Source organism: Symsagittifera roscoffensis, chromosome 6 (genome assembly GCF_963678635.1).
Source record: "Symsagittifera roscoffensis chromosome 6, txSymRosc1.1, whole genome shotgun sequence".
NCBI lineage: Eukaryota > Metazoa > Xenacoelomorpha > Acoela > Convolutidae > Symsagittifera > Symsagittifera roscoffensis.
In genome coordinates, this window is record NC_087067.1 from 30,490,281 (window position 1) to 30,518,031 (window position 27,751).

The following is a 27,751-nucleotide window of genomic DNA, read 5'->3' on the forward strand; positions in this document are numbered from 1 at the left end:
AGGAAAAAGAACGAGACTGAACTGAAGATCCCTGGGGCCCGAGTCCAGGTTGAGGTGTCAGGAAAGAAGATGTGGTTGTGGATAGATATCGGATCCCCAGTGACGATTTTCAGCATAACGGACCTAAAAACAACATTAGGTAAAGCAAATATTTAGCTATAACCTTCAAAAAATGAATTTTTGGATTACAATAACAACCGAATAAACATACTGGGAAAAGTAGCAGTGATGACGTCGTTGAACGGTTGGGCAGCACCAGCACAAGTGTCAGTAATATCCGGAAATCATCTGTCAATCCTGGGGCGTGATCTGATGGGCACCCTAGGCCTCAAGTTAGTGCAAAGGAAGAAAGTGACGGGAATCACAGGGGAAGGGAGCAGCCAAGAAGAGGAGGAAAATGATTAATTGCAAACATATTTCTGTAAGTTATACCCAAATTTATTTACTAGAATAGGGAAGATCCGGAACGCGAAAGTAAGAGCTGAATTTTTCGAAAACTTGATGCCCATACAACAAAAGGGGCGCAGGGCGCCTATCAGTCTACAAGACATGGTAGATAAAGAAATTCATCGGTTGATAAACGAAGGTCATATCGTAAAATTACAAGAGTGCTTGGATAAGTATTTCGTCTCTCCTATAGTGATTACAGTAAAAAAAGACGGAAGTATCAAATTAGCACTGGAATCAAGAGAACTGAACAAGTAGGTACACAAGAATAAGTACCAAATGCCAAATATTGAGGAACTAGTAGACGGAATAAGTCAGATTATTGCTGAAAGAAAAGCGGGGAATGTATATTTTACAACGTTGGATTTCACATATGCGTACGGACAAGTTTCATTAGAACAAAAAACAAGCGAGCAATGCAATTTTTCACTAGTCGGCGGAAAGTCCACGGGAACTTATCGTTTTAAAAACGGATTTTACGCGCTTACGTCAATGACGGCGGAATTCCAAAAAGTCATTGATAATTTACTTAGGAATTCCCTCAAGCTAACGCGTCCATCGACGATATTTTAATTGCTTCAAAAGGAACTAAGATCGAGCAAATTGCGTTAGTGGAAAAGATATTGAAAAAGCTGAACGTTTTTAATGTCGCTTTAAAACTACGAAAATGTGAATTTGCGAAAACCGAGTGCAAGTGGCTCGGATATCGGATTGGGGAAGAAGGCATCGCGCCTCTAGCAAGAAAAACACAAGCGATAAAGGACCTGAAAACCCCAAAATCTCGAAAGCAGTTGAAGTCTTTAATGGGTTCAATGCACAGTTTACACAAATTTTTGCCCAAGCTCGCGGAAGTAAGCGCACCATTAAGACCATTACTAAGTCAGAATAACGATTTTGTCTGAACGACCGTTTGCGAAAATGCGTTTCAACAATTAAAGTCGCTCGTGGAAAGCATTGTCGAATTACGACATTTCGACATTCACCATGAAACTAGAATTATTTGTGATGCTAGCCACGATGACCTAGGGGCCATATTAGAACAGTATTGCGCCTCCGGTTGGCATCCGATTTCGTTTGCCTCCAGATATCTTAATCCGGCTGAGAAAAAGTACTCTACCAATGAATTAGAATTACTCGCGGTAGTGTGGGCCACGGAAAATTTTCGAAATTACATATATGGCCGGTATTTCACGGTTATATCGGATCACAAGGCAAAACTTACATTGTTAAATTCTTCACCGAAGGGAAATAAAACGTTTTTCAGCCAATTAACTCGATGGTACGATCGATTAGTGCCATAGACTTTAAAGTCAAACATAGACAGGGGTCAAAAATGGGAATGGCAGACTATTTGTCTCGGTTTTCGTCCGCAGAGGCACCCGAGACAAGTCACTATGATGAAAATTTTACAGTAGCGAAAATAAAAATGATCAACGCAGCATTGAAGCCTAAGGATCAAATGAAGCCTAGGGGTCAGAAATGAATAAAATTAGGCCAAAACCGGCGGTAGAGGGCGATCAGTCATGTTTCGACACAACGAAAACAGTTTCATCCAATAGGAATGAAAGAAAAGATGAAAATGCAAACATTCACCGTGAGCACAAACGCTCAATAGAGGTCGTGTTTACATGCAACCGGCGGTTAAACAATCAGCATCGAGATATTTGCAGACCGGCAAAAAAATGCAAATGCCGAAGAAAGAAAATCAGACGTTGTTCTCAATGTTGCAAGCTTTCAATTATGAGTAAAATGAGTAAAATGAGTAATGAAAACATGATAAATTCATCTGAAAAAACGATCCACCAACTTCCGCCATTGTTAACACATCGACCAACTCTGGAGATATCAACCTCAACGTTGTTCTTAATCGGTTAAATCAACCACCCAGTGTCAGTTCGGATTCAGATATTGAATTATAACCACCTGAAAAAGTTGCTAAAAAACAGACAAATTCTAAGAAGTTAAACACGATTATCTCGTTTCCCCACCAGTTATCCGGGTTATCCTACCCACTTGTACAGAATGACAAATAGATTTACTTTTAGTGCCATCAGACAAAAATCTTTAAAAAGATTGATCACCCGGAGGTCCTGAGTTTGAAATTGATAGAAGCAAATATAGAAAAAGATCCAGTTATGAAAACCATCAGGGATACAATCAGAGACAAAAACCCACGAGCCAAAGAGATCAAAACAAGACTGGGACAAAACTACGCTAAACACTACAATGACTTTGCCGTACGTGAAAATTGCCTGTGGATGGACGGCCGGTTGGCCACACCGAAGGATATGTCATCAGCAGTACTCAATCGCTTACGCTTTAACCATCATGGGCGTGACAAATGTTTGCAGCCGCAAAAGATGTGTGGATACCACTTATGCACAGGAACATTGCCGCTACAGCAAAATACTGCAAAAGCTGCTTAGAAGCAGGTAAAAATCTTAAACCAGATATTCCAAAAAATGTGACATGGGGGAAACTTATGTGCCTAAGGAACCGAATGATTTGGTCCAATTAGATTTCTGGGACCCGGTCAATTACGTAAGGGGTCGGAAAAAGTATGTACTTGTAGCAGTAGACACTTTTTCGCATTGGCCGTCGGCGTATGTCTGTTCAAGTAACAAGTCTAAGAATGTATTGAAGTTCCTAAGGAAGTACATAAATACTCATCGACAACCACGGAAATTGCATATGGATCAAGCCACTGGGTTTTTCTTGAATGAAATTCAAAATTTCTGTAACTACGAAGGTATTCAACTCATTAAATCTCCGGTTAAGGACCATCGCGCGACGGCAATGGTCGAACGAATAATTGGGTTGATAAAAAATTACGTGCTACCTTATCTCCAGGATTAAAAAAAACTATAAGATTGGAGTAATGATATCCCGTGCGCTCAGCGCGTTACGTTTTGTGCCACATTCTAAGACTAAGATAACGCCTTTTGAAGCCTATCATGGAAGAGAAGCGAATACGGCTCTGCGAAATTTAACGAAAAAACCAGCATTGAAAAATCTAAATTGGAACAATGTTGTTAACCAGAAGTTATCTTGTTTAGACAAGGCGGAGAATCTCCCGGATGTAGAGCTAACCCTAGATTGGGAGAAGAGGAGCGATTTGGTATACGCCCCGGAGAATAGGAAAACCCCAATCATTTTGGATGACAAGGAATTAGCCGAAACGGATCCCAAGGCTCAGGAAGTAGCTGATCCCAAGGAATTAAGACCTGTACCTAAAGCTCCAGCGTGGCTCAAAAGGCATAAGACCAGCTCAACAACAGTCTACCAAAGGACTGGAAAAACGGACCCGAAGGACCCAAGAAGGTATAAACGTTTACCATTGCAAATTGAAAAATTTACTAAGCATACGGTGCAGATGAAAAAAGGGTCGTTACTAAGGCGAAGTGGTGTTTCTTTTAGATCGGCGGCTGAAGAAAGCCTATCTGAGGATAGAAGTGATGCGTGCACCCCAGGTCCTAGTAAAAGCGTAAAAAGTACCCCGGGCCCAAGTGAACCCACAAAGTGTAAAAGAAAAGCCGAAAAGGATCGAGTTGAGATGGAAAACGCGCGGAAATCAATGAAACACCGTATAGTAGAATCCAGCACGGACGAGAGGGAGGACGACAAGGATAGCGAGTGGGAAATTGAAAGGAACGAACCGGCGAGGATTACGGCGAGCGGGGGAGAAAATGTACCGTCGGGAACGGACAGGGAGATATCACCGAGAACCGTCGGTGGAAAACGAAGAAAAGGCGAAGCAGCGACGAGAAAATCATTACGACAGAGACGCGGAGTTGATAAAATGGGGGGAGTTATGATCCATCGAATAGAGCACAAGTAACATGAAGACAAGAGAAAGAAACCTTAAAGAGAGGTTTGGCAGGTGTGCCTGAAAACTCAATTTAAACTAAAATTTAACTAGTAACATGAACCTATCGCAAAAGAAACAATGAGTTGATAAATTTTATATCTACGCTTTAAAATTTATTTGTGGTTGCCCGAAAGAGACAGGGACCAGTTTTGAGTTTATGTAAGTGCTATCAATTTGTTCGAGATAGGAACCAGTTTTGAGTTTATGTAAGAGCTATCAATTTGTTCCTTCTGCCTGGGGACCTGCTTTCGTGACCTTGCGATCTCTAATGTCCGATGTGATCTGAAATATGACAGTGCAGTAAGATTTCGATTTGATGCCTAACAGTTGCCTACAATTAAACTTAACAAACTAACCTTTTTACGACAGTATACATTTACGTACTTCAAAACTTTTGATGACGTGTTTCGAAAAACGACTCGGTTTGCGTAAAATAGCTTAATTTTTTCCGAGCTTTTTTGAAGCCCTTGAATGACCGTATATGCTGAAAATCAAGTTTTTCGATTTCTCGTTTTTTTTTGGATTCCCATCGGGTAATTTGAAATATATGGCACCAGAGTTAAGGAGGGGAAGGTGGTCGCTCCAGCTGCCGTTAATAATAGTTCCAGATTTTTGCTGCCTGTATCAACTCAAAAGGAGCCATTGAAAAATTGCAGTTCAGACTGGGCCATAAATGACTGATTCTTTTAGATTCAATTGTTTTGACGGTGAGCCTGCATTTAACACTGAAATTCCCCTCTAAGAAACCTGGTGCTCAAAGTTGGCTACCAAAAATCAGACTTTAAAAACAAAACACGCATTGTGGTTGCTCATAAGCGCTTCTTTGAAGCTGCTCAACGTTGTGAGTAAGTAAGCATCAGTTTCATTTGTATTGATTAATTGCATTCATGATTTACAATACCTGAGATAAATTCAACACGATTGAACAATGTTCAATTACTCTTTTACACAGTCTTGAAAAAAACTAGTCTCTCTATAATAATCATATATTACAATCAACTAAAAAACATATTCTTCAATTCGAACATTTCTGTCCAGTGATTTTTTTCAGTTTTATCGATGCTGTGAATTGATTGGAAGTCTCATACAACAAACATTTTTCCATTATTCTTGATTATATGCTTCACAACTTATTATGTTTTCCAATTTTTTTGCACAACTGATTAGTTAAATCTTCAATTCAGTTTTAAGACAGGCCAAGGGGTAGCAATTATGTCTGAAGAGACTGAGAGTTCGATAGATGTTTCTAAGAATCCTGAAAATTCGTTCGATTCTTCGGACAGATCTTTCGAGGTTATTACAGAGTCCACCGAACAAAAAAGTCCAGTGATCCAAAAAACTGAGTCTTTTATTTCTAACCATTGCGAAGATGAATACCTAAAACTAATTCCATCAGTGCTTAAGGAGGCAAAAAATGCTTCGAGTGAGGACGAAGAAAAAGAAAATTTCAATAAAAGTGTTCAGGAGGAATTAAAACTTGATGATCGAACTGATCGTTCAGAAGGTGAAAGAACAGAGGTAACGGATCAAAACACTCAAATCATAGATCAAACTCAAAACTTAGGAAACGAAATTTCGGAGCAAAACGTCTATATGACAACATGCGGCTCAAATGTCGACGATATTATACCCAATCCTGATAGAGAACTGAAAAAAATTGCCATGCAAAACATCTGTCAATTAGGCTCGAAAGACATTCATAACTCTTCTGTCGAACTTGGCGACGGACCAGTTGCAGATAAAAATCAAGTCGAAGCTGGTCATTTTAAAGAAGAGGAAGCAAAAAGGTCCAGTGAAAAGCACAAACCGAAAGCATCACAACGAAAAAATGAAGCAAATGGCGAACTTGACAATCATGAAGATGTAACTTTAATTCAGCAAAAAGAAAAACTTCCAGAAGCGCAAATCGACAATTTGTGTTCTGATTCTAAGCCCGAAAATGAAGTAAGCAGCGAAATGTGTACATCTTTAAAGCAAGACGCCACAAGTAAATCGATCACAGACCTCTCTTTGTTGAGCACAGATAACAAGCGATTGATCCAACGAAAACTGTCGGAAAGAACAGAACTCCAAATTAGATGCCAAACTCTGGAAGAACAGAACGAGAGTCTAGTGAATCAACTCGAAGAGCGAGAAAGATTCTTGGAAGATATTCTAGCAGATATTGACGAGTTCAAGGAAAAATCGAGGTTCGGAATGTCCGAACTAAGGATTGAAAATGTTAAGTTAAAAGAAGTAACCAAATCTCAATGGAACAAATTCTCAATAGAACGAGACTACTTGTTGAAGGAAATTGAGTTTTTGAAACAGCGAATAGAATATTTAAATGAAGATCTGAAGTTTTACACGGATAGATGTGACATAGACAATGATCAAAAAGATTCTCCTCGCCAAGAAAAAGACGACGAAACTAAACAAGCAAGTTTATCAGATCTCAAAAATGAAAATGAAAACCTGAAACTTGAAGTGGAGTCCAGTATTAATTTGATAACGGATTTGGAGAAAAATATCGAAAATAAAAACTTCGAAATTCAAAAAATACAAAAACAACTGGAACAGCTCAAAAAATCATCGCTAAACATAAAAATCAGCGAAACTCAGACCGCAAAATTCGATAAAAATTTTATAGACCAGGAAATTCAGACTTTATCTCAGCCCAAAGATGTTGATGAAGATATTTGTTTGGACCTATCAAAAAATTATGAACTGCAATCCGTTCCCGAAGTTTTTATTACATCAATTGAATGTTCCATTCAAACCGATCAAACCGACAGCAAAAAATTGTCAGCGTTCGGAGCTCAAACAGAGACTGAGTTTGTTGACAAAGTCATTTACGACTTACTACTTGCAGACTACACAAAAGCGAACGAAGACAACGAAAACTTGCAAAATATGGTTGTGGACAAAATTTGCGAAATAGACCAAAACAGTTGTTTGTTGGACGCTCTCAACTCACAGTTGTTTGAAATGACGTCACAAAATGAACTGATAAAAAGTGAAAGCTTGAAGACAATCGATGAAAAAGACGAACAAATCAAGAAAGTCGTGAACGATTTCAACGAGCAATCAGAAAACATGCAAAATGTGGCCGACAGATTGAAAAAACTCTCGGAAGACAATCATTCGAAAGACGAGGAGCTCAGAATTAAGATAGCTGAAATAGGAAGCATTGAAAATGAACTTCAGCAAAAATATGATGAAATTTCTCATTTAGAACAAGAAAAATTGAGTGCATCGAATGCATTAAGTAACGCCAATATAGAAATTGAAAAGTTAAAATTGACTCTTGAAGAAAAAACATCTCAATTTTCAGAATTGGAAAATAAACATCGAGAAAACCTGGTTTCAAAGGAAAAAGAGCATTCACAAAAAACTGAACAGCTGGGAGCTATTTTGACTACAATAAAAACCGAAAATGCGAAATTGAAAAACAGGATATCAGCATTGGAAACAGAAAGTGAAGTACTACTAGAATCAAAACAAAAATTGGATAACGATCTGAAAATAATCCATCTAAGTGCTGAAAAACAGAGATCAGAGTTAGAGAAATTACTAGAAACAGAAGAAGATTTGTCAAAATCTGTTCAGAAGTATCAAGAAAGTATCGAAAAGCTGCAGTGTGAACTACGTGAAAAAACTGAAAGTCACGAGGCTAAGTTAATTGAGGAAAAAACTAGATTTAACTCCATCTTGCAATTCAAACTGGAAGAAAAAGAAAACCAAATGCTAGAAGTAGTTCAGATGCTCTTAAGCTCTGAAGAGAGGTTAAAAGAAATTGAAGACAGCAAGCGTGGAAGTACTCTAACTTCGGAGGAAAAAACTGTGCAAACTAGTGATTTCAGACATTTGGTTGCTACTACTGGCATTCAGACAGAAATGGTTTGTGGCGAAGTAAACGAAACTCAAACATCTACCGTGAGTCATGGCGAAGAATCAAACAAACGTAAGTCTATATTGAGAGTAATTTTGCATGATGTTGATGTTTTTAACACTATCAAAGTAATACTTAAACCTATGTTTCTTGCTTAAAAAACTGTTTTGACATCGCATCAATCGGTGTGTAATGAAATCGACGAAATCTTAAGAAAAACTTGCATTTGGATTGGTAGGATTTCAGCAGCAGCATTGTATTTCAGGATTGAGAAAAAGCCAAAAAAAAAACAATTCACAAGAAAGGATACTTTAGTTTTCCAAAAACTAATCTCTGTTTTTTTTTATTGAGTTTCTTTTTCGTGTCAGAATTACCCTTTAACCATTATTTTTAGGCAAAAAAGTTCAGACAGAAACAATTGGGAAGTTTCATCGCTTTTCCACTGCCGCTTGCATGTGGACTAACTTCATTTTTGAAAAATGTTCTAGCAATGTCATAGTGTAATGAACTTCAAATGTCAACCAATTAACTATAATAAAAACATCAAAAACATTAACTATATAATGTTTTTCATCCTTAACAAAAACACCTTAACTAACCAGAATAGCGTTCATATCATTTCACATTGTTCGGTTATTGTAACAGTTGCAGTGCACATTCGTTAAGTTCTTTTAACATTTTTGGTTTGCGACCACGGCTAAAGCATAAAATTGCCGCTTATGCCGGATGAGGATCAAGAGCACGAATTGTATGAATTGGGGTCGAATAAAGTTTCCAAGCGGAAAAAAATAAAGTAAAATATGCAAAGTCAAGGATTTTAAAATTTCAAATTGCAGGAGCAAATCAAAATACAGAAAAAAATTTCAAAAAAATTTGCGTATAGTAAAAGAATGACAACTAAGCCGACAAAACATTTTTTGTGACATTTTTTTCAAGCGGAATAGTTCCTGTTCGGGCTATAAAAATAGGTCCTGGTCAGAATCAAACCAACGACTTTTGCTGTTCTGGGCGCAGTTTATAACCTCCAGACGAAATTTGCCAGAGTCGTTGAGAAAGTTTAATTAACTATGAACCAAGTGATTCAATTGAATCTGTTAACCAAGTTGTTAGCCCGAGAAAAAGTTCACAATCCGATTTTATAAAGCTTGCTAATCGCAAGCGCATTCAATGTATTGTGGTGAATTAAGATTTTTTGCTTAAAAAAACCGAAGGACAAGTGTGTTCAGAATAGTTAACCTGGAAGAAAGTTGTAGAGTTGGAATGGTAATTGAGCTTCTGTGCTCCTCATGCGGATTTGCTACGCATTGTCTGAAATGCTCTTTGACCAGGGGTTAGGAAACTAGACGATAAGCAAATTAGACGTGACCAACAAAAACGAAATTAGACGTTAAATTGTTTTTGCAAAACTAGCATTTTAGGTGGAAAGCAAAAGGCTAACAAAACTTATTGCTTAAAACAAGTTTTTATAATTACAAAAATAATAAATGATCCCATTGCACATCAAAAAATTTATCTCAATTGATTTATAAAATCTTAATTTTAAGATTATAAAACTTCTTTGAAATGCATAAGTTATACAATTGCGGCATGTGAAAAATGCGGAATGTGAAAGTTGCGGCATGTGAAAAGTTGATTTGCATTTAAGAAAGCTGAACGAAAGTTAATTGTAGGCGGCATACAAATTTCAGACACGAACAATACAATTACGTCTAATTTCCCATATTTGTAATTTTGCAACGACGCCTAAATTCGTTTTTGTTGGTCACGTCTAATTTGCTTTTGGTCCAATTTCCTAGGCCCCATTATTAAGTGGGATACTAAACAAGCAGTTTAAGTAGGGTCAAAGAGGGGCCTAGGAAATTAGACGAAAAACAAATTAGACAAGACCAACAAAAACGAATTTAGACGTCGTTGCAAAGTTACAAATATGGGAAAATAGACGTAATTGTTTTGTTCGTGTCTGAAATTTGTTTACCGCCTACAATTAACTTTCGTTCAGCTTTCTTAAATGCAAACCAACTTTTCACATGCCGCAATTTTCACCTTCCGCAATTTTCACATGCCTCAATTGTATAACTTATGCATTTCAAAGAAGTTTTATAATCTTGAAATTAACTTTTTATAAATCAATTGAGATAAATATTTTGATGTGCAATGGGATCATATATTATTTTTGTAATTATGAAAACTTGTTTTAAGCAATATGATTTGTTAGCCCTTTGCTTTCCGTCTAAAATGCTAGTTTTGCAAAAACAATTTAACGTCTAATTTTGTTTTTGTTGGTCACGTCTAATTTGCTTATCGTCTAGTTTCCTACCCCCCCCCCCCCCCCCCCCTTAGTAATACTTGAAAACTATGCTTATGAGGCTGACGGCGTATTTCGAATAATTATCCCGCACACAAAACTGTTTCAAACTCAAGTCAAAATTTCTCCTTTTACGAATCAAACTTTAACGCTTAAGATTTTACATTGAGAGCCCAGAAATATTAAGGTTATAAAACTTTTTCTTAAATAAAAATATTGGGGACCAACTTAAAGGACAGTAGGAAAATTTTTAGTTTTTCTTACCCTAATATATGATCAGTCTTGTTGTCCTTTGCTTCTGATTTAGCATATAAAATTTTGTGAGCTAACTGTCGAAAAATACAATCATGAGCACTACATGAACCATGCCAGAGAAACAACAACTATAAGTTTCATTTTGAAGCAGAGGACGAGAGCGAGAGAATATTCTTAATTTTTGTCGATGTATTTTAGGTCCATCATTCAGGGAAATTGATGTTCAAACAGAGATGAATCAAACAATCGATGACGAAATTGAGAAGCTAAGGACGAGTTATGGCAACCTGGAGGTCGAACTCAACATGGTCAAGGTATGATTCAACCATAAAATTTATAATCGCCTTAGATAAAAAGCTAAAAAAATTTTAAAATGCAAAAGAAAGATCATTCTTTGTTAAAAATTTTAACCAGTGGCGTGCGCAAGAAATTTTCGACGTGGTTAAAATTTTTGACGTACTTTTTATAATTCAGCAAATTAGAACTTGTTGTAGCGCCACTGAAACCCAAGGCTGACCACATTTGGCAAAAATTCTTTTGGATTTTTTCAATGGCAACATATAATGTTTTTGTGGGCAATAATATCTATTTATTCTTCAATGTCAAGCAATTAAAGATGGCGGGTTTTGAAAAAAAAATCGGATACTTCTGTGTAATATTGATGTTTCGAAAAAGTCAGAAGGAAAAGCTTTGTTAGATTTACTTAACGCTAGACTTTTTAAAAAATCTTTCAGGCGCAGTTTTCTCAAGAGAAGGAAGATCTCTCTCAAGTGCTTTTTGAATCGCAACAAGAGTGTGCGCGATTTCAGACCACCTTGGTGCAGATGAAAACACATTACGAGCAGACTGCCAGAAATGTCAATGAAACCAAAGAGGCTAATGATAAGGTAAGGCAAAGCCCAAAGTCTATTTTATGTGTTTTCTAGCCTCTTAGTAGATCTGGAGAGGTTTAGGATTTAGAACTTTTTTCCAAAAGAAGTTCTACTTTTAATGTAACTGAAACACTCCGGTGGCTTATGGACTGATTACCAAACAAATCTTCGAGAAAAATTTGTCATTATTTTCGAGAAAAATTTGTCGACAGGTTTTGTGAAATGACCATCATTTTTCGACAACTCAAACAAGTCTAGTTTGTACATTCTCGAACATTTCTATTTACCTTTACTTGTTCACTGAAAATTATTTTATTATTGTTTCTGCTAACCCCAAGTATGGGGGTTTTTTGATCTAGGGTTTTCCTCAGGCAAAATCAGACAACACAAGTGAACGTCAGATGAGTCGAGCGATATATCATATTGAAACTTTTCATTCATAGTTCCAAAAAGAACAATAAAAAATATCGTGATGTAGTTTTACAAATATGTTCAACAGGCAACTTGTCTTTCGAATAATTTTTCGACCAAAATTGGACCAAGAAAGTGTTTTCTCAAAAAATGAACTACAGAGAGTAGCGAGTGGCTGTGCAACTAAAACAACAGAATGTTTCTACAATGGTGATGATTTCAGAAAGAAACAAGACTGCTCGTATCAGGACGAAGCCCTTAATGTTCCGACTGCCTTTTAAGGTTTATGAAGCAGTAATAACACAAAAAAAATCAAATGTAAACAAACAAAATGAATTTTTTTTTCGAAAATTTGAATTTTTTTATAAAAAATCATCCCCCCACACGCCATATAAAGTACAAAATGATCGATTTCGCTCCTTGTAACAAATAAATTATGGCAAATAAGCTTCCTTCAACCAATTTGGAACGATTTCTAAGACGGATTAAATCTACGCTTACGCGTTAATAGCGCGAAATATATCGCGCATTAATTGTCCCAAATTGGCCAAAATGCCAACTTTGAAACCCCAATAACTTTACGAAAAACGATCACAGGTAAAATATCTTTTCACATTTAAGCTTAAGACAACAATACCTTTCGAATGATAAAAAAAAAATTCTGTCAAAACTGGCTAGTTAAAAAGTCGAAATTTGTCTGAAGAAAAAAAACACCCTGAGCACAAACATTCCGTTACTTTCGTATCGAAAGTCGGATTAATTAGAGAGATCTTGTTTCATTCTGAACGTTTTCTTAGCTGGGAAAAGTTAAAAAACTAACTAAAAATTAGAAAACATTAGTATGCGCGACTTCGGACTTTCATTTTTACATTCTGTATATAAATATTTTTTGAGCATTTTTTTTCACATTCCCATCCAACACAAAGAGCGCAAAATTTGCAAGACAAAAATAACAATTTTCTTTCGGACCACATCTCCCTTGTCAGAGCATTCTGTTTAGCTAACTACCTAGGCAATGGTGACTACCGTTTCTTAGCTGATTGTTCCGACTTTCGATACGAAAGTAACGGAATATTTGAGCTCGGGGTAGGTTTTTTTTCTTCAGACAAATTTCGACTTTTTAATTAGCCTTTTTTGACGGAACTTTTAATATCATTCGAAAGGTATTGTTGTCCTAAGCTCAAATTTGAAAAGATATTTTACCTTTGATCATTTTTCGTAAAGTTATGGGGGCTTAAAGATTGGCATTTTGGCCAATTTGGGACAATTAACGCGCGATATATTTCGCGCTATTAACGCGTAAGCGTAGATTTAATCCGTCTTAGAAATTGTTCCAAATTGGTTGAAGGAAGCTTATTTGCCATAATTTATTTGTTACAAGGAGCGAAATCGATCATTTTGTACTTTATATGGCGTGTGAGGGGATGATTTTTTATAAAAAATTTCAAATTTTCGAAAAAAAAATTCATTTTGTTTGTTTACATTTGATTTTTTTTGTGTTAGTACTGCTTCATAAACCTTAAAAGGCAGTCGAAACATTTAGGGCTTTGCCTTGATACGAGCAGCGTTGTTAGAATAATAGAAGCGTGGATTTAGTATTTGAGAGATTTTTAGTTTTACTTGATCATCAAAAAAGGAAGATATGGAAATGTGAAAATCAATCTGGAATGATTTCTCAGACCGACAAATCCAATATTTGCGCTAAGCGTTAATGGAAACAAGCATGATATACTTATTGCAAAACTTGTAAAACGCCCAAGTTTTCGCATTCTTAAAACTTGGAGATACTTAGCGCAAATATTGGGCGTTTTCTAATATTTGCGCTAAGCGTTAATGGAAACAAGCATGATATACTTATTGCAAAACTTGTAAAACGCCCAAGTTTTCGCATTCTTAAAACTTGGAGATATTTGATTATAGGTGAAACTTTCTTCTGAGTTTGGGACCACGTTTTTGATTAAATGCTTTGAAATAACTACTTTTTAAACACTTAGTAATTGGTTGCAAAATAGCTAAGCCTACCATCATTACTCGAGTAGACGCTCAACGTGACGTATGAATATTTTGTAAACAAATATGAAATATGTTGGAATATGTAACGTGAAACACGACGTTTCCAAGTGTCTCAAAACACATACAGGCCAGTTAAATCAATTTTATTGGTGCACCCGGTTCAATAGTAGCCTAATTTGCACCGGTAAAATTGATTTATTTGGTCTGTTTGAACTTTGGGACTTTTGAAAATGTCGAGTTTCAAAATACGTTGTCCAATTTTTTTTTTACCAAACATTCTTGCGGATCTTACAAACTCGAATAAACAATTTGCAAACAATACAATTAATCATTTTTTTACAATTTGCATTGCTTTAGTTCTACAAACATAGAATTGCACCAAAATCTAAGATGCAGACATTCTCAAGTACGTTGCAACTGAAGGCTCGAACAGTTTACTTTAATCGAGTTGATTCAGTGATTCTGTTAGTTACAAAAATTAATTAAATTGACTTTCAATTATAATAAAATTTGCTTAAATAATTTTAAATTTGTGGAAAAAACGCCATGCTGTGAAATCGGGAGACTAGAAACGAGTCAAATAATAACCCGACAGCTTTAATTATTCTAACAGGAAAGTCCAAATATACGGCTTCTAACCGAACTCGAGCCCTAGACCCGTGTTTGTCCATGTCCAAGCAGCAGATTTACCTCTACCCTTAGCGAGCTCAAGTAGAAGCATAAGCTTGATGCGCTTATGAAGTAAAATGATGCACTTTGTGAATGTTTCAACACAAAAAGACAACACCTGGATGCAATACACTCAATAACAGAAGGGTGAATCATTAATCAACATAAAATTTTGCGTTCGATATAGTTTCTATTTCATTTTTTACGTTTTCATCCCTTAAATCACTTGAGGGTTCAAAAGTTTTATTTACACGGCCAGACCACAAATAGAAAAGCTAAAAATGCTATGTTTTTGAGCACATGATCACTGTAAAGAACGCCTAGTTATTTGAAAACTCTTTAATAATTAACTTTTTGGATATCATTCCGACCATTTGAGAGATAGGGAGGAATTTTGTATCCGTTTTTGTTGAAAATGGGATGAACTTTTTACAAGGATGTTTTAGTTGTTTTCCACGCAAAATCAGGTGCCACAAACAATCATCGGGTTTGGTTGAGTGATATATCCTTTTAAAGCCCTTTCAGTGGTGACGCGGACCAAATTGAAAAATTCCAAAAAAAAAATTCTCAAGTTGAGAAAAACCGGTTTGAAAATTTTGATTTTTCGTCTTTTTATTCGTCTCTTTATTCGACCGAATAAAGCAAGCAAGCCGGCTTGAAGCAGCTGCATTATGCCTCATTTAAGCACTTAAAACTTAATTATAAGCAACTAATTTTTTGAAGTTTTTTTAGCTTTATTTCAGGAACCAAAAACTATGACTGTCTAATATGCCTACATTATATGTTTACATCAGATCTTTTTATCACACCAAGCAGAAAAAACTGATTTGGGGAAAAAAATGGTCGGAACATTCTGTGCTACTTGTAGAGTAACCGGCTATCCTTGTTTTCTTTCATTTTGTTTTCCACGCAAAATCAGCTCCCACAAAGAATAATCGGAGAGAACTGAGTGATACATCATTTTAAAACCCTTTCAGTCATGATTCAAACATTCAAAAATTTCGGAAACGTTTTCACTGAGTCGAGAAAAACCGTTTTAAAATGTATAATTTTTTGTCTAAGTTTGGAGAAGTAAAGCGACCGAGTACGCTTAATTAGGCCGTTTACAATAACTTATTTATGCCTAATTTTAATTTTATTCGAAAAAAATGGTTTTTGGACGATGTTAATGCCATTCTGGGAATCAAAAATTTTTCAAAATTCTGAGCAAAAAATTATTGAAAAAGAATTTTGTTCTAGTCAATTTTCTTCAAAAACTTATGTCATGCTTGCCTATATTACTATGACTGTCGAATATGCCTCAATTACAGTTTTTCGTCAGATTTTTCATCACACCACGCAGAAAAAACTACACTAATTTGAAAACAAAAAGAAAACTTTTTTTTTGTAGTTTTTTACAGAATATGGTCGGAACTTTCAGTGCTACCTGCACAGTAACCGGCTATGTTTGTTTCGTTTAGCTCTTAGTGCATGGTCTAGCTTTCCCTAAAAAACAATGAGTAAAACTTCAACTGAAAACAAACTTGTCGCTATAGAATAACTTGTACACTATCTTCCTCATCATCACTAAATTCAACGTCATCATTATCTAAGTTTGGAGGGGGAACAGTTTGATCTTTATTCAGTTCAATTTCATCATGATCTGCTTCATCCATCAAGGATGCAAATCCTTCTTTTTTGTTAGTGAAAACTTTTCCGGTTGAAGTCAAATTATTGCCAATTTTCCAATTTGAACTATTCTGAACCAAAGCTGCAACATTCTGCCTTTTACGGTGAACTTTATAGTCTTCTGAAGCGTCTCCTTTGCCTGAATTTTCATTAACTTTCGCATCATTTACGACATTATCTTTTGATTGTTTCTTTTTTGATTTAGTAACTTCACTATTTAATTGCTCCACATAAGCTTGTCCTTCGTTCAAAGGCGCAATTGGAACTTCGTGGTTGATTTTCATTTTCGATTCCAGTTGTTTCTGCAGACTTTGTGTCTTCTGCCATTCTGCGTTTTCCTTCAACTTCTCTTTGATTTTGACGATGAGGTTCTGACTGCATATAGTGCTGGCCTTGTGCACGTGGGATAGGAAGTCGTCTCTTGTAAGCATGAGGCCTCCACATGAGAGATGCAATGTGCAGACTTCTTTCTGATTGTTAACTGCCACTACCATCTTTCCTAAACACAATCATATGTAGCGCTGGCAAACAACTGTTTTTTAGCAAAAAAAAACGCTTAAAACTTTTCGTACAAAAAACGTTAAAATATTGGTTTTTAAAAAAAAAAACTGTTTTTTTCTAGGTTCCTGAATGAATAGAAAATATGTGCACAAAATCAACTCATGCGATTTCATGCGAAAAGCAAGTTACCAACTTTTCAGCTTCCACAATATTTCTCAAGTCTGAGAGGATGTATCAATAATAATTGACAGATCATCGCTCCTGAAAATATTCTAGAATGTTCCGCGGAATCAGCCGATTGTTATTTAATTTCAAAAAAGAACAGTAGAATCAAAACGCGTGAAAAGTGTTCAAAATAAAGTGTTAAACAGCACTTCTTTTTTTTCTGTCGACCCTGATATGAAAAAAAAATCTTGAATCAAAAGCATCTGAATTCGTTCATAACAGCGCTTGAAAGATTCGCTCGGTAATATTATAGATGTTTTTGGAAAAAACCAAACTCATAGACAAAAAAGCAGAAGCGGTGTCAGAGTCGTCATTTACAAAATAAACACAGAAGCGAAGCTGCACTTCGCAAACACTTGGGAGAACACGGCCAAAAAGCAGCTCAATTAAGTGATATAAGAAAGTAGAAATACGCCTCGAATCAGCAAAAGATCGGCTACGTGTAGGGTTCGAATCTGTGACCTAATGCAATCAAGAGATTTTGAGTCTCACGCACTATCCATTCAGCCACGCAAGCCTAACAACCGACAAACACTATTCACGAATAAAGCAGCTACATATGCTAATAAATTGCCAAACCATTCAGCAAAAGTGGCACCAAATACAAATAGACTGAATTTTGCAAGAAATAATATGGAAAAACAAACATCCACACTAACTTTGCATGTAACAAATCGCAAAGCATAAAGCCACACTATGTATAAATTATGCATTTAAAAAAATTGCGAGATATGTTCAGTTAGAAAATTTCCGAAATCGAGTTTTCATTATGGTGATGTTGTTTGAAAAATAGCTATTTTCGGTTCATTTGATGGATTAAGAATGCATAAACTGTGTTAATTTATTTCTATTCGAATGTAAAAGCACATGCTGTCAAAAAGCTGTAAGCGTGCCCTAAAAGTGGCACCAATATTTGCGACGTAGGTTGGAAAAAAAGAAGGTTCGAACTGATACACTATTTCGCAAGTGTAATTATTACAACCAAGCCCACATCAATCAATCAATCATTCCGGTTACTCCAAAACTAACCTTCCAAATTCATCTCTTCGAGTCTCGTGGGATCCACTATGTACTGTTTTCCCTGATCATAAAAACAGAGGGTAACACAAACTGGGATATGCTGTATATTCAGAGAAACAAGAGCCTTCTCTTTACTGCTATGGAACTTCATCCTGCCGTGGAAACTTCCTTGTTGTTCGTTTGTGTCTTCGAGTGCCTGGATCTCCTCCGAGGCATAGACTGTGACGTCTGGCCTCTTGAAGTGAGAGAGAGCTGCAATGGCTGATATGCAACATGCGTCTATGAGATTTCCTAGGAAGAACACGAATCAATTTTCTTAAATTACCGAAATCCAATTTACCAAAAAGTGAGCCGACACAAACTCAAAGATCACGCAACAAAAATCAAAGTATTTTGTTGGTATCATTTGAGAAAAAAATAAATAATGCTATAAAGAGTCATTGTTTCATTTCCATCGAAGTGGATTAGACTTGTGGATAGATGCTAGTTACACTTCACACCGTTACGGAAAGTGAGCTTTGTTAACTTGCCTGGAAAACTTTGTTCACTTTGGCAATTGGTAAAATACTTGATTGAAGAAACTGACCTTCGTGATTAAGTACCCGGATGTCCAGTCTGATCTCCCAGACCACTTCTCCACTGATGATGCATAGGGACTCCATGTCCAGACAATGCGAGTCCACCAGACACCTCTCGATGATCCGATTAGCTTCTATCGACAGCTCATTTGTGCGCTCTGCCTGACGAATAAAGACATCTTTCGATTACAGGCGACGACTTCAAACTAAATTACTATCACACACCGAGAACTACTCGTTTTTTTAAGGGCGCATCAGCTTCAGCTATTTGACCATTGAATCCTGGATCTATGAAACAAGGATTAATCTGGGAATCATCGGCCAAAATCCGTAGAAATAATACCCACGATTTCCAGATCCAAAAGCGTGTTAGGGCCTTGCATTGGCTAGATAAAGATGACCATATCTAACTACGTCTGTTCCCAGCTCCTTTAAAAAATTATATAAAACTATTCTTTAGCCCATCAGATTTTTATTACACAGAGGCAAAGCGGAGCTTCGCTTAATTTGCGATACCAGAAAAATAGCATTACAAGTTAGCAGACAGGAAAGCAAAGGAGAGCCACTAAGTCCAAAAAAAAAACGGAAAAAATTTCGAAGAAACCACCAGTGACGTCCAATATAACCAAATATTTAACAATTGGTTTAACCAATTGGTTAAAAAAGGGTTTGTTAAACTGATTTAACTAATAGCCAAGTGTATTCTGAATCTAAGTTAGGCCAAGGAATCATTTTTTTCCACGCCACACCAAACCTTTACTCAGTCATGCTCCATCGATTGATAATTAGCAATTTTGGCGATTTACTTGATAGCGTCCGATTAAATTTGCGGGCCGACTACTTTCAAAACTTGCATCATTTACTATAGGTTTGAGGGTATTTATGTTTTATCACTAATTAAAAACAAATTGGTTTAAACCAATTCGGTTTTAAAAAATTTCATTTGTTAATGGTTAAAACATTGGTTGAACTTTTTAAACTGGACATCACAGGAAGCCACAATTTGAAAAACTTCAAAATATTGTCCGATGTTCCATTTGCGGAAAATATGTCCAGAAACACATTCGACGGCGTTTAATGAAACTTCAAAAACAATTATCAAGCGAAAATAAAAATTACTGTCATGAAAAACTTTAACTATTAAATCTATTCTGAGAAATCTATTCAGCTTTGTGCGATATGGAGGAAAGCATACAAACTATGGTTACCTCGAACGATCCAAAATTAGGGTTAGTAAGCCGATAAAATATAAGCCGTATATAAATATAAGCTATTACCACTATGCTTAGTGGGTCACTATTTTAAAAAGTCAAATACCACAAACCTCGAAAGATGTCGAAGCCATTGGCGAGAATTCCAAATTGACAAACAAGAGCCCCTCATGTGGTCTAGTAGGCCTAGGTCGCGCGATGTCACATGACACTTGAGAAAACACTTTGGTATCTCCCAAATCAACAACACAACCTCCAAGCTGATCTGTGAACGTCAATTCTAAATTTCTAAACTCTAACTGCTTTCGGCCATCTAATCTTTTCTTGTTGAGTAATAACTCATGCACACAAAGTCGTTCCGAATTACTGACAATAGGTTCCCTCGCTTGCATGCTTAGAAGCGCCAAATGATTCAAATATTTCCGTTTTCACTTTTCTGGTCAGTTATTTAAATTAATCAAACTATGAAGAAGTTTTTATCTCGTTTTTCTTTTTTTAACAAGAAATAGTTCGTTCTTGTTTCTTCAGGTCAAGCCAGCATCATCAGGACATGCCGTGAATCCAGAGTCAAAGGACAAACTCCAAGAACAAGTAATCAATCTGAAACAGAGAAACAGTGAGTTGAGTGACGAGAACAACAAGCTCAAGAGGAAACTCGACACCAAAGTTGAGGTGCTTGATGAAATCAACGAAAAAATATCGTCCATAGCATCTTCATTGTCATTAAGGTATTCAATTTTTCCTTATTATACACTCATTTCCCGCATTTTTCCACATTCTGGAAAACAAAAACTTATCGCGAATCGTAATCAGTCTTGTAAATCAAGATGAAAAGATGCCGATTTGAATCAAAGTAACAGAAAGTTCTAGTTGATAAACAAAGAAAGAGATTGCTGATAAATTCACGTATAATTTGTAGAAGACCACGCGTCCAACGCAAACACCAGCGAAACCAGGCCAACTTTCCCACCCACACTCCAACCTCAACTCCAGTGATCGATTCCAGAAACCTTTCCCCAGTTAACATGAGAGGACATCTAGGTGTGATTGGATGTGATACAAGCTGGCCTACTCTAGGGACCAACCGTACTCTGACAGAGGACACTGGTTTCAGCTCAGAGTACTCTTCTACGCCACAATTAAACATGGCACACGACCAACTTAGTGTTCAGAATCTGAGGAGCTACTTGCATACCATCAAGGTCGGAATGTTTCTTTGAAAATACAGGCTACCAACAAATGTGGTTTAATTAGAACAAAGCAGCAGCTAATATGACAATTAAATCGGCAATATATTTTCAAACCTGCACCGTAAAAGTAAAATGAGGTTTACTGACTCGATAATTTCAGGCTTACTTGGAAGACGTAGGATGCAACAGTAGCGCCTCAATCGGAGAAAGATCTCCAGAACGCATTTCGAGTCCAAACAGGTCAAGTTCAATAAACTCTAGTGATGCCTTCTCCAGATCTGAAACGCCCAGCGGAAACGTAGCAGCAGCTCTAGCGAGAAAGGAACACGAGATACAAAACCTTAAGAAGCAGTTAGACGAAAGGGACGAATACATTTCCCAGAGAAGATTTCAAAGACAACCTTCAACTGACAGGTATAGCATGGATGAGACTTAGTCTTAAATCTTTTCTCAAGAGATCAAATAAAATTCTAGGACTCTTCAATAACAAAAATTTTTCAAGCGTAAAAAAAGAATCAACTACAGAGCGTTTTGGATAAACTTTCCCACAAAAAAAAAACAAATTTATTTTTCAAGTATTTGAGCCGAGATACAGAAAGTTTGACCCAAGGTAGGAAATAGATGGAAATTTGATTTAAGATGATGCAAAAATTTTTCAGTCTGCCGAATGAAACTTAAAATGACGGGATTTTCATACATTCTTTGATCACCAATTGAGCACATTAATGCATGAAAATATAAAATTGAGTCCTTGAGATCAAAAATTTGTTATACAGATTAACAAACGGGTGATCACTAAAATGGCAAAGGCGGAAAAAAAATCTACTGCACCATTTAGTAAGGTATTAGAAAGCGTATTTTCCTTTACTTTATGGAATTTTAAAACAAATTATTTGGGAAAGAACGGTTGAATTAGGATTTCAAAGTTTCAAAACTGCAGTGCTAGAAGATAAAAACAACTGCATACCGAAAATATATCTGACATCTGGTTGAGTTCGCATTGGTGCTGATAAATGATCAATGCATGTAGTAGTAGTAGAACAGGATTTAGGGTTGTTATCCCATGGGCACCCAAAATGTAGTTTTAGTGTTAACGAGTTCTGAGTTTTCCATTTGGGTTACAGTTTCCACATGGACACATTATTCGCCATGTACAGCTGTCCATTTCTGAGTATCTTTCGAAGAATTTCCAATAAATTTCCGCTATGTCCGATTTCTGTATGTCAGTTAACTGTTTTGAGGTATGTCGAATTATGACATTGAAAAGTGCTGGGCATCTAATGAAGAAGTCTGAGTTGGTTTTCTTAAGGCGAGTTTTCGGTATTTGATATTCGTTTCTTTCATTTTGTCTCGTTGAGCTTTTGCTGTTTTCGGCATATTGGTTAATGTCAATTTCGTAGTTATTGCGAACTATAGAAATGAACAGAAGGAGGTCGTGCATTTCAATGTACAGAGACAGCGGTAGCATTCTTAATTTTTGTAGTCTACACTTATATGGGATATGTGAGTTAAGCATCCATTTGGTCGCCGTTCGCTGAACCTTTTCAATTGCCCGGAGGTTTGATTTCGAGTAGTGCGTTACTGACGCGCCATAAACTACAATTGGGACTACATATCCCGTGTAGGCATTTAGCTTAGAAGTTATAGGACAGTTTTTAGAGAGGTTACGCTTTAGTGAGTAAAAAGCCGATAGCGACTTCTGACAACGCTTAGACGCATTTACATTCCATGAGAGAGTGGGTGTTACTAAAATTCCTAGATCCTTTTGTTCAGTTTCGATTTTTAGGATATTTCTATTAATTTTACCTTCCAGCTCGTTTTTGAAATTAACGAGAGTACATTTTCCGGTATTTAGACGCATTTGGTTTTTACTACTCCAATTTTCAATTGTAGTAGTGGCATAGTTCATTTCTGTTTGAATTGTTGCTATAACCTTAAAGTCATCAGCATATCCAAAAGAGTCAACTAGATTCAAGTTATCTGGTAAGTCGTTTATATATAGTATGCAAAGTAATGGTCCCAATAGAGAACCTTGAGGGACACCACTTATTACGTAACATATCTTAGACTTTGCTTTGTTTATTCGCACATACTGTTTTCGAAGAAATAAGTAAGAGGCTATTAGTTGAATTGCTTTTCCTCCAAAACCATAACACTTCAATTTATGCATTAAAAGTTGATGCGGACTGCAGTCAAAAGCTTTTTCAAAATCTAGATAGAGCGCTGTTATATTTTTGGTCGTTTGGTCATCATAATTTAGGTATACTTGATGTAAGTAAGCAAGGAGTTGGGTAATTGCTGAACGTTTTTTACGAAAACCATATTGAGAGTTATGAAGATGATGTCGCACTCTTTCATAAATGTAGTCAAATAAAACCTTTTCGAAAATTTTTGAGATGCAGCATAGTAAACTTATCGGTCTGTATCTTTTAATATCGCATTTGTTCCCATCTTTGAAGATTGGGACAACTTCACTTAATTTCCACGTTTCTGGGAATATACCTTTATTCAAAAAAGTTTGAAAAATTAGGAGGAGTGATTTGGATACTGTTTTCGCTAAGTTTGCGTAGACAAGATTTCCCAAATTATCTGGACCTGTTGCTTTATTGATGTCTAGTTCGAGCATTATTTTCTCAATGCAGTCTTTATTCAGCTCGATGTGGTTGTATTTTGCTTTTTCAAAGATACTTAATTCGGTTATTTGTTCCGCTTTCGTAAATACACTACAGAAGAATTGATTAAACGCATCGCATTTTTCTTTGTCTGTCTCAAGTTCTTTGCCGTCAAGTTTCATTATCGAAGGTAGTCTAGGTGCTCTTCTTATGAAAAGAAATATGAATGCCCCAAAACATTAAAAACTTTTCCGCTCTTCAAATGTAACGCAATTAAGGCACCAAGACAAACTTCAGTCGCTAATTTTCAACCCGGGGATAAGCAAAGCTTCGCACAACTGGCGATACATAGCATGGCAAAGAAGTAGACATAAAATGAAGAAAAAAATAGATATTTCAAAATTTTCCTACTATAATTTGCCTCGAATAAAATTGATTTAGAGGAAAGCATATCGACAAAGACAATTTCCAGCGTAAATTTAGCATGGAAAAAATTTACCAAGCGTAGACTAAGCCGACAATGAAAAAATAGTTTAAAAAACATCTTTAAAAGTTGACAAAAGCCGAAACCTATTTAGTCCAATATATCAATTAATTGAAGAAAGAAAAACGGCAAAAATAAAATTATACAATCGGAATTGGCATATCTTGAACCGAATTTCGAGTAGAGTGGATATTTGAACTTCACACATGCTTGATTTATGCCTGTTCACGAGCAGTCTGTTCTGCCGAGGAGATGAATCCTATGAGCAAAGTTATTTATGGAAAAAATCTAGAGCTCGGTTGTAGCACACTTACTATCGACTGTGAAATATTATTATAATTTTTAAGTAAGCACTTTCCAAATTATTGCTCAAGATGCAAAAATCCTTAACAACATTTTTCAACAAAGCAAAAACTTCCTTATTGTTTTCTGATCATTTAAAAAGGGGAGGAACTTTGTATTCGGGTGTGTTTTAGTTTTTTCTTTTCCCAGCAAAATCAGGTAGCACAAATAATATGGTTCGAGTGATATATCATATTAAAGCCCTTCAGACGCTATTCGAATGGCTTTTAAAAAATTGTCCCAGTATCGAGAAAGACAGGTTTAAAATTTTTGACTTTTAGTCAAAATTCGAGCAAATAATGGGAGCGAGCTGGCTTACAATAGCATATTTTTGCTTAATATAGCAGCGAAAACTTAGTTTTACTCCAGTAAAGTTGTTTATGGAGTTTTTTCTATGCCATTTGGAAATAATAATAAAAAAAACTAAATTACACAAGGGGCCCTTCCGTTTAGTTACGGTAAGTGCACAAGCTGGATAGGGCCATACCAGCGATATAAAAATGCATATAAATCAGCAATGAAGTCATAAATCAGCATTAAATGCATCGTCGTAATGTTAATTTATCTTAGCCGTCCTTCCTCTACAATAGCGCTTATGGAGTTGTCGCCATTTGGAAATTAAAAACTTTCAAAATTCAAAAAACTTTTTGATTTCTTAAAATATTTTTTTGTTTTCTTAATTATCTTTCAACAATGTTTTCCAATTTTACGATGTCTGTCGACTATTCCTAAGTTCCAGGTTTTTGTTCAGATATTTTTATCACAGCACGCAGAAAAAACGACACTAGTTTCTTTTAGACTATGGTCAGAACAGTAACTACTAGTTGCACACTAACCGGCTATCCTTGTTTTTTACATAGTTTCTCTCGGAAAGCGAATAACAGCTAGAAGAGCTTGAAGATGGTACCTCTCAGAACAACGGAATTTTTTGGAGTAGTCAAAACAAAGATAAAACAAACGATTCTTTAATTCCTCTTTGAGTACTTGGAACAATAATGTAATCATTTATGACATGTTCTAGGGCATCCATGCAAAAGATTCTGGATGAAAATTCTTTTCTCAAGACCAAACTCGATGAGCTTAATAGTGTTGGGCTTGAAAGCGAAGCAAAAGCACAACAACTAGCGAAACATCTAGAAGAAAAATATCAGAGCGACATGACAGCCCTGGGCGAGCTTCAGACAAAAGTAGTGTCAGTGGCTAACCTAAAACAGAAAGAAATAGTAGAGTTGGAACAATCGCTTCAAAAAGTAAGCAGCCATTTTTTTTGAAATCACAAACCTCTGATTCGTTCAGAACATAAAAGTTTGTACAAAAAAAGTTTTCAGACCTGCTGTAGAAATAAGGCACCACCAAGCCGTAAATACTTCAAAAAATACAAAGAGGCAAAAAAGCAATATCTAGTTATTGACTTTTACGCTTCAGGTATTACATGAAAACAACTTCTTAAAGGACGAACTGCGGCGAATGCATCAAAAACTGCTGACCAAACGAACACAATCTACTTCTCTTCTACATCAAGGAGATCAACCAGACCTCGATAATAACCCAGTAGCTTTCATAACTCAGTTGAGAAATTTGTACAATAAATCACCTTGAAGTACCATTTTTATAATGCATTTTCTACACAGGCGAATCAACTTCATTTTGAGGGAAACAATGTCAAGAAAGATAATTGATGCATCGAGTTTTGTCGAGGTGATGGTTTTTTTTTATTATTTTATTTTTATGGTAATCAGAAGGTCAAAAGTATCATAGTAACCGAGGTTACAGTCATGAGTCCCTTCATCATGTATTCCAGTCAAAATCCTTGGAATTTTTTAGATATGGAATTGATAATGATTAAAGAAGATAACAAGCGTTTAAGTCCTTTTCAATTAAAATCGATACGGGTTACGTTTCTTCAATAAGAACACGCAACTCGACACGAGATAATATAATATACAAGTGTTACAAGTAAAAAAATTTCGTCGAAAGTTATTTTGTCATTCATTGTTCCGAGTACGCAAGCGGCGTTCGCAATCTGTATTGCCAGGGAGATTCTCTGTTTTAAAAAGCTGCCTGCTCTGGGTTCCTCAGTGCATATGCTTAGGTTCTTACAAAGCTTGCTCAAAAAAAACTTGTGCTGGGGCCGGCCGCGCCCTGAATTTCAAAAGCTAGCGGTCGAAAAAGATCTATATACTTGTCAATTTTTCGCTCTTCCGCTTCAGCGGCAGCCGCACCAGTGTAACATTCGCCCAAATATCACACAGCGACGGAGCGTAGAAAAAGTACCTATTAACGACTGGCAGGCGTCAGTTACCTTAATTCTACACGTTTTTCACCGTCTCGACCTTGCCAGTTGATTTTCTGGTCTGTCTAGGGCAAAGTAAAAAGTTACCATTTTTAGGCCATCAGTCAAACGACTTTTGATCAGCTTTCGTTTACATGCGAACACAACCACATAGCTGAGTCTCGGATCCTCAGACTACGTGATTGTCATTAAAAACACGGCTCGAACAACCTATTTTAATATGTTTTTGTGTGACCGTTTTATATTAAATCCATTGGAGATGGATTGACCCTTTCCCTTTTTCTAGCTACTCATGCTCTGAAATATTAAATAATAACGGTGTTAATTAAGATCTATGACATTATAGCAGCTATATAGTCAGTCTATACAGTCCCTTCACATAGACAGTCTCTGGGGGACCAAGCCTCCGCTCCCGTAATATTCTTGAGATAACACTCTTATCTCTTATAATTCGTGTCCCGGGAGGGTTCCGTGGTATATTTCTTCCCCCACTGAAGCCTCCTTCTCCACAAAAATCCGTCGCTAAGGTTCTTATCGTGTGTTATTGCCACGATAAGAGGCTTCGTAATTTTCTTGCTCGACTGTTCTTCACAATCTCTATCGTGGTTCTGTTTTTCGTCTTTTTCTTCAAAATGGCCGTCTTTTCTCTATTTCTCAGAAATGTTCTTCTTCCAATCGAAATTTTAAAAATAAAAATTCTAGAACATTCTGACCCCCCGTCGCAACACTTTTTTGTTCATAAGGCCTTTTGTCACTCTTTTTTATGTCGCCGGAAGGTTGTGCTGTGTCATCTGGCAGAATGGCACATACTCCCCGGACAAGTCTCCATCAATGTCCCTATTGATCGCATAACACCGGGTTATCGTCAAGTAGTTATCCAGTTTTCTGTAATCAATCTTACAAATCGCATAAGAAA

General features: G+C 36.4%; 2 protein-coding genes across 2 annotated transcripts; one reads left to right on the forward strand and one right to left on the reverse strand.

Annotated features, from left to right (window-relative positions):
- Positions 1 to 5,278: 5,278 nt before the first annotated feature.
- Positions 5,279 to 26,213, forward strand: LOC134847555 (restin homolog). The gene is made up of 8 exons (XM_063864629.1): positions 5,279 to 8,258; positions 10,945 to 11,060; positions 11,481 to 11,633; positions 20,443 to 20,642; positions 20,834 to 21,116; positions 21,265 to 21,518; positions 25,564 to 25,792; positions 25,968 to 26,213. Exons 1-8 carry the CDS (start codon positions 5,528 to 5,530, stop codon positions 26,139 to 26,141), a joined length of 4,140 nt encoding a protein of 1,379 aa, XP_063720699.1. The 5' UTR covers positions 5,279 to 5,527; the 3' UTR covers positions 26,142 to 26,213.
- Positions 16,207 to 20,449, reverse strand: LOC134847556 (exosome complex component RRP45-like). Its single transcript, XM_063864630.1, has 4 exons — positions 20,028 to 20,449; positions 18,712 to 18,865; positions 18,135 to 18,416; positions 16,207 to 16,878 (listed from the first exon to the last, which is right to left on the reverse strand). The coding sequence occupies exons 1-4, from the start codon at positions 20,304 to 20,306 to the stop codon at positions 16,241 to 16,243; spliced, it is 1,353 nt and encodes a 450-aa protein (XP_063720700.1). The 5' UTR covers positions 20,307 to 20,449; the 3' UTR covers positions 16,207 to 16,240.
- Positions 26,214 to 27,751: the final 1,538 nt, after the last annotated feature.